The sequence below is a fragment of the Oncorhynchus gorbuscha genome, linkage group LG05 (assembly GCF_021184085.1).
Source record: "Oncorhynchus gorbuscha isolate QuinsamMale2020 ecotype Even-year linkage group LG05, OgorEven_v1.0, whole genome shotgun sequence".
NCBI classification, from domain to species: Eukaryota; Metazoa; Chordata; class Actinopteri; order Salmoniformes; family Salmonidae; genus Oncorhynchus; species Oncorhynchus gorbuscha.
In genome coordinates this window covers 26,301,035-26,313,523 of record NC_060177.1, presented here as the reverse complement: position 1 = coordinate 26,313,523, position 12,489 = coordinate 26,301,035, and the positions used below count along the sequence as shown (strand labels likewise).

The window sequence follows — 12,489 nt, the reverse complement described above, 5'->3', positions numbered from 1 at the left end:
AAAAGGTTGGTCAGGAGCCTGCCATTACCAAGAGCCCTGAGATAAATGTGTAAGAGACAGAGCATTGGAGTGGAAACATTACAATAAAAAAAGGCCTGTCACATAAATGTAATTTGAGATATGTCATTTGTATTTAAAATACAATATCTCAAAAACAAAATGCTACTGTTAAGTTGCCTCAATATTGAGTTAAAGTATATTATGCACTCTCTGCTCTTAGGATGTCTCCAAATAGCATTCAGATGCAGTCTATAAACATCCCAGATAGCTCCTCTGCCAGCTTTTCCTTCCCTGCCCTGGGTGCTGATGTCCTTTCTCCAGATGAACCAGTGGATGTGAGACAAAGTGTGAATGTCTGCGAATGAATGTGTGGAGGTTAGTGAGGGATTTATCACGCAAGTGAATACGGCAGTGAAAGTGTCTTTTTCTTTTCTGTCAAGCATTGGGGGGGTTTTCATTTGGTTAATTGTTCATATAGTAATTGTCTATCAGTCTTTTGTAGACGTTTTAACCCTCACTCTCTTGCCTCATCATTTCTTTATTTTTACAGATGCTGAGTTTTGAGAAGAACCCTTATTCTTGGAGGGGGGTATCATCAGTGGTGCCATGGGGTCTGTGTCTCTCACCAGACAGGATGGATCAGTCATCCCTGTGGAGAACCTGTCTGGGGAGACTGAGGTCAGAACGCTGCAAATGTGTACAGATTTTAGTGGAGCTTTTCTCTTGAGAGCCCTTGATGTCAAAGAATTACGGTATATCTTCTCAGATAATGTCCAAGACTTATACGTTAAAGACTATATGATCAAGTAGACAGAATTATGATTACAATTGTATATATTACAACATCTTCTATGATTCTCAGCTCCTCTTGTCGAGACTTGAAGGCAGGCAGGTGAACAGCACAATCCTTGACCTGGGAAACTACAGCACACTGATGATTGACGTCCCTTCACCACAGACATAACACTGGTGCTAAAGATGGAGCCCTCAGAGGACATACCATTTGTATAAAGACTACCCAAAGGACAAGCAATATATAGCCAAGATGCGGATTCCTCACCAAGGCAATTCACAAGGTGATCAACCTCCTGAACTTACTTTTTGTAAATGGCAGAGACATAGAACTATTGTGAAGCATAATGAACAAACACTGAGTGTTTAGGAAGATACATGTGCTTGTGTTGTGTTTATTTTGGGTACAGAGAGATACACCTGGGTCCTGGGTCCCAATTATTTGACAGGAAAAGTTGGGGTGCATTACCTTGTTGTGAGGCCCATTGTGGAAGCAGGCGTTAAATCCGTCAATGCCACTGTGACTGTCACCTCCATTGCTGCTCAGTGCAAGTATTGGAATGAAACCTTATCCACCTGGAGTGAAGATGGCTGCAGGGTGAGTTAAACAATTACTACACAACACAACACCTTATAATATAAATATTGGCACATCACTGCAACCAGGCACTGTCAAAGTCAAATGCATAAACTGACTGGTGTCCTTAGATTGGTCCTTTAACCAAGCCATGTCACTCGGTGCTTATGTAACCATTTGACCTTTCTTCGTCATGCCCAACCTTGTGGATGTGTCCCATACCACTGAGCTCTTTGCCACCTTCTCAGACAACCCTGTGGTGGGGTGCTTTGTCGGTGCCATCTTCATTGCTTATCTCTTGATGGTTGTGTGGGCACGCAGGAAGGGCATCCAGGACATAGCCAAGATCTGCCTTGAACAATCGCTGTTGCCATTTTCTAGACACTTTTTGTCCAGACTATACAGACATCTTGAGAACATGCTACTCTGGTGATCCAATCAGCAGATTTCCAGTGCTTAGATTTACCAGTTTGAGAGTGTATCATCCTGTTGGTTTGCTGTTGATGCTGAGTTTCATCTTCAAGTGTTACTTCTTGTAGGTGAAGGTAACATTGTTTGAAGATAATGACCCCTTGGCTGAATACTGTTACATACTGAATATCAGCACTGGGCATCGGCATGGTGCTTCCACCTCCTCTCAGGTCAGTACCAACAGTTCCCACTGCTGCAGGACATCATATTCTATTCTCTGATAAAACCACACTCAGTCACCCTGACTCTGTGTTGATGCTGCAGGTTACTGTGATTCTGCTGGGCATGCAGGGAGAGAGTGAGCCACACCACCTCACTGACCCTGACAAGCCTGTGTTTGAGAGGGGTGCAGTGGATATGTTCCTGTTGACCACACCCTTCTCTTTGGGGGAGCTGCAGAGCATCAGGCTGTGGCACAACAACTCAGGGGGGCACCCTGCCTGGTAGGAGAGTGGATGGGGAGGATGTCTCACAGTGGTAGAGGGACAGATGGATTTGACGTTCATTAAAGCTGACATTTGAAATTGAGGTTGTAGTTGACAATAATGGTTTTCATGCAGGTATATAAACAAAGGGACAGTGCAAGATCTAGAAACTGGACAGAAGTGGCACTTCCTGTGTAACTCATGGCTGGCCATAGATATGGGCGAGTGCATCCTTGATAAAGTTTTCCCTGTAGACTCTGACATGGATTTGAAGAAATTCAGGTGAGGTAAAGCAGGGATGCACCTTGTAATGGCAATATATATATCCCAGGACAAGTGTCCATCATGTAACTATATCTTCTTACACAATATATTCTGCAGTAATCTGTTCTTCATGAAAAATGCAAAGGATTTCCATGATGGCCACATCTGGTTTTCTGTGATCAGCTTACTTCCTGACTCAGCACATTCGGCAGAGCTTCAGCCAAGGGATCTCAGACATGAAGCACAGAGATGTGTTCACCGGTGCAAATATCTCTCTTCTCAGTAACCTCTTTGGAGACTACTCAGGTAGCATTCTCTAAAAAATTATGTTTATTTCATAGAGAACATTAATTTATGAAAAGTTCAAGAGAAATTGTATAGGTGAAAGCGTGCTATCGTTTTATCTTTTGGTTATTTTTTGCACGCTGTGTTATAGTATAGGTGAAAGCGTGCTATTGTTTTATCTTTTGGTTATTTTTTGCATGCTGTGTTATAGTATAGGTGAAAGCGTGCTATTGTTTTATCTTTTGGTTATTTTTTGCATGCTGTGTTATAGTATAGGTGAAAGCGTGCTATTGTTTTATCTTTTGGTTATTTTTTGCATGCTGTGTTATAGGTTTCATCACAGATGGGAACTCCAAACTGGTTGGGAATGCCCATCTTTGCCAGGTGAGGGTGCAGAAGACGGGCATTAGGAGCATTGACTAGGTGTTTCTTGGAAAAGAGATGTTACCTCAATGAGACAAACCTGTATAAATAAAGGTAAAATTAAAAAATGTAATAAAAAAGAACTCCAGCCAAATGGCTGTACCTGACTGCCATGCTCCATACTCATGGGAGGTGGAGGACATGGGCTCCTATGGGCCAGGCTGGAACCGCTCTGCGAGTGAAAACACCTCCAAGACCCTCCGCAGCCCCTGGCAGTACCAAACCCAGGCCCGACTCAGAGCTCAACCCATCTGGGGCAGTGTGGTTCTCTACAGGGGGGGGGGGTGTTTGTGGTGGACCTGGGCCCTGACTCACAGAATGCTAGCAGGTAAATAAACATTTACAGTGCTTAATGTTTAAACCATCTTTGTGGTAGAGAAAGATGTTATTTTATTCAAACATGTATTCTGTCCCTGCAGTACCCTTCAGTATCTGTTTGACAACACCTGGCTTGATATGTTCACCCGAGCAGTCTTTGTAGAGTTCACAGTGTACAATGCCAAAGTCAACCTCTTCTGCATTGTCACACTCATGCTGGAGACCACAGCTGTAGGTGAGTTTTTATATCACTCCATGATACAGCATAAAGTATTTAAAGGCATCCAAAACTCAGATTGTCAGCACCTGTCTTATTCTCTCAGGAGCGTTCCAGTTTCGCAGTGAGCTGCAGTGTCCGACTATACCAGTCCACCGGTGGGCTCCACATCTTTGTCATGGCCTCTTGAGGTCATATATTTCCTCTTTATCTTCTACTACATGTATATTCAAGTAAACCTTTCTTTACACAGCTTTCTTATGCTGTTCTTTATTAGAATATAAAGGCAGTGATACAATGCTTCCGATGAAGCAGCAGAAGTGGGCTTACTTCAAGACAAAGTGGAACCTGCTGGAGCTCGCCATCATCCTCCTGAGCTGGAGCGCACTGGCTGTCTTCATTAAGAGGACTGACATATCAGGCTTCCTCGTGGTCATCACTATTATGTTCCTGGCCTATTCTATCGCTGTAAGGGTCTTTCTGAAACACCTAACCTAGAAGTTGTCCAACTTCATCCTCATTCTCTTCTTATGTGATGTTATGCTTGTGTATGATGGGTGTCCCCTCGACTTGCAGTGTGAGTGTAAACTGTGATCATTCTGTCTGCAGTCTAATCTGATGTATGGCTGGAAGCTGTACTCATATAGGACTCTCCTGGATTCTGCTCTGACCATGGTCAGCTTGCAACTGGGCATCTTCAACTATGACGAGGTTAGTAAAGTAGGACAGCTCTACTAGACTCCCGGATTATTGCTGTAGTTATGATGGTAGCTTAGTGATTAAATTCGGTAACATCTCCTTCCAATCCAGGTTCTTGATTACAACCCGGTGCTTGGTACGTTCGTCGTTGGTTCCTTCATTATATTCATGAGCTTTGTGGTTCTGAACATGTTCATCTCAGTCATCCTGGTGGCGTTCACTCAAGAGCTAATACATCACAAGGTACTGTGCATCAATCTTACACTATGTACATTTTAACATCAATATATCAGAATCAACAGGGACCAATATCTCAATTCATTTTGACTGAGGCGGTCACTTGGCTATCCATTCTGAGCTGTCTGTTCACTGTTCCACAGCCCTTAGGAGGAGATAGTGGAGTGGAGGCTGATGAAGCTCTGCAGCTTGCTTGGAATCAAAGTTAAGAAGGAAGACAGCGACAGCCCCAAGGAGAATGGCATGACTGCCTCACCAACTAACAGAGGATTCTCCACTATATCCTCATAGATGATTACTTCTAAGTACTGGTGTACCACTCTGTATGTATTCACAGGGAGCTGTCATTTTCAGTTCTGTTATTTCATAGGAACAGTGACACATTTGTTGACTTGTTGCCTCTAGCTGTTTAGTTATCTAATATATCATGCATAAATGAGTCTATTTGTGCCGTTTTGTGATCTAATGCAAAGCTATAAAAAGATGGAGGAAATAACTGCTCCTTCTGTTACCTCACTTTTCTGTCACAAATACACATATGTATGGTTATTATGGTAACATGTGAGGAGAGAACAATGAGGAGAGCAGGATACAAGATAATTACAATGTTGTATTAGTAACATGTTTGTTGTGAAATTAATAGAAATAGTTTTGAACCATAGCAAACTAGTATTTTGTCAACATTAACCAAATGGGCTGCATAAGAATGAAAAATGATTAGACTTATGTGGAGTAGACAAACAAATGGCCAATTCCCTTCACTCTTAATCCATTCTGAAAATGAGAGGGTCTTAACAACAAGATAATGTCTGACAGGTGGGAAGAATGAAAACAAAGTCAGTCTGTAGTCAGAAATGACTATTGCTTCCTCATTTCTTCTCCTTCTTCTTATCTTTCTTAGTGTCTCCCTTCTCTTTCTCCTTGTCCTCTTTCTTCTCTTTCTTGCTGTCATCTTTTTCCTGGCCTTCCTTCTTCTCTGCATCTCGGTTGGCGACCTTGTTGTTGATGAGGTTGTGAAGAGCAACCACGGAGCGGATGAGTGAAGCCAGGTAAACCACCAGCATCTGGTCATTGGTCTTGAGGTAGAATGCCTTGATGAACTCTTGAAGGTTGACGTCAGGCAGCAGGTTGAAGACGTCCTGCAGCTGGTAGATGATCTGGTGGTTGATGGGCAGCTTACCTGCGGCAACTTTGTCCAAATACCCTTTGATATCCACTAACTTGCAGTTGAGGCCCTTTAGGCCATGCACCTGGTTGGTGATGCGTTGAGACAGGGTGCCAACTGTTGTGTCCTTGATGTCTCTGGATAGAGACACAAAACATTTTATTTTAGCGACTTGCATGTTTTAAGTCAACCGGTTTCCCATTTTGGTGGAAAAACTGGCCTTAAATTTTTATGGTAAGAATCAGAATTGGATTAAAATACTAGTTTTTCAATTATTTTCATATACATTTAAAGTACAGTTCCAGTCAACATTTTGGACACACCTACTCATTCAAAGGGGTTTTCTTTATTTTTTCATATTTTCTACATTGTAGAATAATAGTGAAGATATCAAAACTATGAAATAACACATTTGGAATCATGTAGTAACCAAAAACATGCTAATCAAATCAAAATAGATTTAGTTATTCAAAGTAGCCACACTTTGCCCTGATGACAACTTTGCACACTTTTGGCATTCTCTCAACTAGCTTCCCCTGGAATGCTTTTCCAACAGTCTTGAGGGAGTTCCCACACATGCCTAGCACTTGTTGGCTGCTTTTCCTTCACTCTGCGGTCCAACTCATCCCAAACCATCTCAATTGGGTTGAGGTCTGGTGATTGTGGAGGCCAGGTCATCTGATGCAGCACTCCATCACTGTCCTTGGTCAAATACCCCTTACACAGCCTGGAGGTGTGTTTTGGGTCATTGTCCTATTGAAAAACAAATGATAGTCCCACTAAGCACAAACCAGATGGGATGGTCTATCATTGCAGAATGCTGTGGTAGCCATGCTGGTTAAGTGTGCCTTGAATTCTAAATAAATTACAGACCATGTAACCAGCAAAGCACACCCATACCATTAAACCTCCTCCTCCATACTTCACGGTGGGAACCACACATGCGGAGATCCTCCGTTCACCTACTCTGCGTCTCAAAAAGGCACGCTGGTTGGAACCAAAAATCGTGCATTTGGACTCATCAGACCAAAGGACAGGATTCCACCGGTCTAATGTCCATTGCTTGTGTTTCTTGGCCCAAGCAAGTCTCATCTTTTTGTTGTCCTTTAGTAGTGGTTTCTTCGCAGCAATTCAACCATGAAGGCCTGATTCATGCAGTCTCCTCTGAACAGTTGATGTTGAGATGTGTCTGATACTTGAACTCTGTGAAGCATTTATTTGGGCTTCAATCTGAGATACAGTTCATTCTAATTAATTTATCCTCTGCAGCAGAGGTAACTCTGGGTCTTCCTTTCCTGTGGCGGTTCTCATGAGTCAGTTTCATCATAGCACTTGATTGTTTTTGCGACTGCACTTGAAGAAACTTTCAAAGTTCTTCAAATGTTCCACATTGACTGACCTTCAAGTCTTAAAGTAATGATGGACTGTCGTTTCTCTTTGCTTATTTGAGCTGTTTCTTGACATAATATGGACTTGGTCTTTTAAAAATGGGGCTATCTTATGTATACCACCCCTACATTGTCACAACACAACTGATTGACTCAAACGCATTAAGGATAGACATTCCACAAATGAACATTTAACAAGGCACACCTGTTAATTGAAATGCATTCCAGGTGACTAACTCATGAATCTGGTTTAGAGAATGCCAAGAGTGTGCAAAGCTGTCATCAAGGCAAAGGGTAGCTACTTTGAAGAATCTCAAATTGAAAATATATATTTTGATATGATTAACACTTTTTTACTTACTACATGATTCCATGTGATATTTCATAGTTCTGATGTCTTCACTACTTTCTACAATGTAAAAAAATAACAACCCTTGAATGAGTAGGTGTGTCCAAACTTTTGACTGGTACTGTACATATCCAGAAACATTTTATTTGAAAAGAATATTGAATGTTTTAGTGCACACTGAACAAAAATATAACCGCAACATGTAAACATTTTATACTCCTATGTTTCATAAGCTGATGTCAACGTTGTGAACAGAATGCCCCATGGTGGTGGTTGGGTTATGGAATGGGCAGGCATAAGCTACGAACAACGAACACAATTGCAATTTATTGATGGCAATTTGAATGCACAGAGATACTGTGTCGAGATCCTTAGGCCTATTGTCGTGCCATTCATCCATCACCTCATGTTTCAGCATGATAATGCACAGCCCCATGTCTCAAGGATCTGTACACAATTCCTGGAAGAGGAAAATGTCCCACTTCTTCCATGACCTGCATACTCACCAGACATGTCACCCATTGAGCAAGATTGGGATGCTCTGGATTGACATGTATAACAATGTGTTCCAGTTCCCACCAATATCCAGCAACTTCGCTGAAGGAATGGGAAGACATTCTACAGGCCACAATCAACAGCCTGATAAACTCTATGCGAAGGAGATGTGTCATGCTGCATGAGGCAAATGGTGTTCACACCAGATAATGACTGGTTCTGATCCATGCCCCTACTTTAAAGGTATCTGTGACCAACAGATGCAGATCTGTATTCCCAGTCAGGTGAAATCCATAGATTAGGGCCTAATTAATTTATTTCAATTGACTGATTTAATTATATGAACTGTAACTCAGTAAAATCTTTGAAAGTGTTGCATGTTGTGATTATATTTTTGTTCAGTATATTTAGAAATACACTTGGAAAGCATTTGAAAATACACTGACTCAAATATACACCCATGCACTTAACCCAGGTATTTGAAAATAGTATTTGAAATAAGTATTTGAAAATGGTTTCAAATACAATTATTATTATTATTATTATTTACAAATAACCATTCAAATACTCAAATGAAAGTACTTGTTTTGGGCTGTGTATTTGAAAATACTCAAAACAGGAAAAAAAGTATTTTCAGTACCAGATACTTAAATATACGTGTATTTGAACCCAGATCTGGTCCAAAAAAATTATGAGCAATAATACAAGAATGACGGTAATTTACATATTGAACTTCAAGACAAATGACAAGTACAAACACATTGACCACATGCATGGGTCATGTCTTACCGGAGTAAATGCTCCACTCCCACTTCCTCTGCTTCTTCAGCACCAATCTCACTGGTGACATGTTCAAAAGTCTTGGACGTTGGAGTGCCATCCTAAAAACAAAAGGAATGTTACAACCATTGGACCTTCTTCTCAAGTGAATTTGTCAGTTTTCCTCAACATTAAAGCTCAAAAGGCATCCGTTGCTCCACAACATTAACTTTGATTTGTACAGAGACATTCTTTCTAATCCTACAATCTTTGTGGTAGATGTAAAACTGACATGCAGCATAAAACTTTGTTGCAGAGGTAATAGAGAATTGTAGTTCCACTTTTACATTCATTCAATAATTCCCGTGTTAAAAACATACATCATGCACTTCCTCCACAGATATGTAGGCCTCTGTTGGTAGACCCAGATCTTTCGGTTTCACGTCAATGATGACTAAAACCTATAAACAACCCAAAAAAATCCAATTAAAATCTTTATACCATAGTATGTTTACTCATATCAGTGACATCAGTAGTGATATGTAATTGCTAAGTAAAAAATTACATCAACATTTTGTATTAAATTCAACTAAAATGTTGTACTTATACTTACAGAATTAGTACAATATTGCTTCACGAGTTCATTGATGGCAATGTCATTCTTGTGTAGTTTGGGGCCCGTGTGATACCAACCAACTATTCTTTCCCTTGCTGAAACAATGGGAATATATGTTCAATCACTAATTCACATTGTAGAATAGAATCTAGTGTTATTAAAATGCACACTAAGTTAAAGAACTCGAGACTTACCATTGACTTTCTTGAACATGTTGTACATGTTCTCCAAATAGTCATGGTCCAGGAACCACACAGAATCATCCTTGTCATCCTCGTCAAATGGCACTGGAAGAAGAGGGGTTCAGCCAGATCAACAAGAAACCAGAGTGTAATCAAAGAATGGACCGTGGTTGTAAAAAAATTGGTTAGGAAACTCACCTGCAAAGCTGTTGGACACATCAAGAACCTTCTTATGCCATGAGCCGAGAAGTACACCCACAACCCTCTTCTGACTTCCAACTTTACCGATTCTGATCAAATACAGAACAAGAGTAGGCTGTTAGCTACAGACAGAGTTTCTGAACCGCCTTTGTTGCACACTTGTGACAGTGACATCCCTGACTAGAGAGCGCGGATGGAGCTAACGCGTTACAAGCTGGTTAACGTTAGCTAGCTACAATAGCTAGTACAGTGCATAAACGATGCACTGCGTTGAGGAAACCTGCCATTTGTGTAATATGAGAACCTGTGTATCTAACGTTAGCTAGCTACTAGCTATACTGGATAGCATTAACGTAGGTGAATCAGAGCCTTCCGAGGTGAATCGGGTAGTTCGCTACACAGTAGCAAGTTAGCTAACGTTAGCTTGTTTGCTCTAAGTTAATTTACTGTCGCTAGCTAGTCGTTTGCGTTAGTTAGCTAGCTAGATAAACTTCACTGTTATTTGGGAAACAACAGTGAGTCCACATTTTTGAACAATCATCAACAACTGTCTAGCTCATTCGAATAATTGACCTGTTAAAATGATCCACCACACTCAGGAGCACCAAGGGATGGACAATCACTTTCTCAACAGCCAAATCCGGCATGTTTATGTGTGAATTAAATTAAATAGAAAATATTTTCGCGATAGAGAACGACAACCACCGTCAGTGCTCCACAATCCCACAATCCTTCGCGTAGGGTCATGTGACCAAAGAGCCAAAGGTATGGATTTATCAAAACAGCGCAAAAAAATGCTCCGTTTGGGTTTCTAACGTGCATTTTGCATGGATTTGAATACCCGTTAAAAAAATTGTTAGGCGAAATATCTTAAATTAATTTGTCAGGCTATTTTTTACTCGAACGAGTCCAGAATATACTTTGTGTAGAATCATTGCGAAGTTGCAGTTCAAGCTTTTTAGTATGGATTTCTCCATGGGTTGGGCTGTCCCTGGTTTTAACACTAGAGGGCTGTAAACGCAGAAATAACTCTTACACACTGTCACATCCTGTCATAGTTTTATTCTAGCAAGTAAGTGCTTTTGGATTTAGACATTTGACCTATTTTCAATGTTACTCGTGATGACCAGACAGACATGGATCTTGGTGGACAAATCAATCAATAAATTGTATCCTAATGTATTTTCCATCGTTATAGCTGTAGCTCTTAGAGTTGGGGCTTCACTTTATAGTGAACTCTCTTCTCGCGTTTCTTCAGAGTTAATAATAATCAGCCCTTGGTCATTTCATTACCCTCATGCTCATCCAAGGTTAGTAGTAGTTGCCACATGCTGTGTGCATGACATGCCTCACCCTGTGTGTGCTATCTAACTAAACATAATATTTACCATTTTGGTTGTATGGTATGTTTTCTAAAAAGATTGATGAGACTTCTTGTGATGGAGGAGTTAGGGTAATGCCTTATAAACGAATAATGAGCAGTTTATAAACTACTTATAACCCTCTGTATAAATCCTTAGGTTGTTAGGTTGCTACAAGCTGGGCAGGGAGCTGTTTTATCGCTGGCCTACTGTCTATTTTACTTGAAATGTAGCCCACCTGTCAAACATTTTTTTTTAAATGAACTGAACAGAAAGTATTTGGAAGGGTGAGAGATGCCTGATTATCAGCAAAATCATAGGGCCAATAAAAGCGTTAAATCCCAAGGACACGGTCATAAACACTAAGGCCACAGGTCGTTTGAAGTTTGTTTTCTTTTTATAGAAAGAGTAATGAACTTGTGAATGTGAAACAACTGACGAAACATTTGTTGTTGATTAACTCAATGCACTGAGAAAGTAATGATCAATCACAGATGTAGACCATGGCATGTGAATGGCTATTTGAGGATGCATGTGGTGAGTGCAGTGGTGAGATTAGGTCTATGATTAGGTCTCTGCATTGTTCGGAATGGGCTCCTAAGTAAGAATTTAACTGTAAAGTCTACACCTGTTGTACTCTGCGCACGCGAACAATTACAATTTGATTTGATGTTGGGATTTGTTCTGGCAGAAGTCAGTGTGCCATCCTCCAATCTTTACTTTAATGTCTTTAATGTCTTCATGTCTTTAATGACATGAATAACGAAAAATGCACACACGACTGTAAGTTGCTTTGGATAAAAACGTCTGCTAAATGGCATATATATATATAACTCACAAGATCTACAGTACAGTGCAGTACACCCATTGTTACAGTCATGCCCCAATCAACAAACAGGTTTCTGCAATTACCTTGCTGCTGCGTTAACTTTGCTCTTGGCCATTGTTAGGATTTATAAGCATATCATTATTTATTCCACTCAAGGAGCTCATTGTGTTTTATCATAAGCTCATAAGTGATTTTAAAAAAAAAGTCTGTATATTTATTTAAACTGATAGTTATCATACTTAAACAGGTGGCATAAGTGAAAAACATGTAACTGTCAAATCAATAGAAACCTTCAAACGTTTATCAAATAGTATCTCACACTGAATCAAAATCCTCTTATTTCTGCTGATAGTTTGGCCTTATGAGATGCATATCATAGAACCATGATCCATTCATTATACTCTAATATCCAAGAACTGGTTCTGTGGAAAATGGT

General features: G+C 40.4%; 1 protein-coding gene and 1 pseudogene across 1 annotated transcript; one reads left to right on the top strand and one right to left on the bottom strand.

Moving 5' to 3' along the window:
* Positions 1 to 221: 221 nt before the first annotated feature.
* On the top strand, positions 222 to 4,999 carry LOC124034857 (annotated as a pseudogene).
* Positions 5,000 to 5,298: 299 nt separating this feature from the next.
* On the bottom strand, positions 5,299 to 10,620 carry LOC124035750 (26S proteasome non-ATPase regulatory subunit 7). The gene is made up of 7 exons (XM_046349393.1): positions 10,437 to 10,620; positions 9,861 to 9,952; positions 9,675 to 9,767; positions 9,478 to 9,575; positions 9,245 to 9,325; positions 8,895 to 8,986; positions 5,299 to 6,010 (listed from the first exon to the last, which is right to left on the bottom strand). The coding sequence occupies exons 1-7, from the start codon at positions 10,508 to 10,510 to the stop codon at positions 5,578 to 5,580; spliced, it is 963 nt and encodes a 320-aa protein (XP_046205349.1). The 5' UTR covers positions 10,511 to 10,620; the 3' UTR covers positions 5,299 to 5,577.
* Positions 10,621 to 12,489: the final 1,869 nt, after the last annotated feature.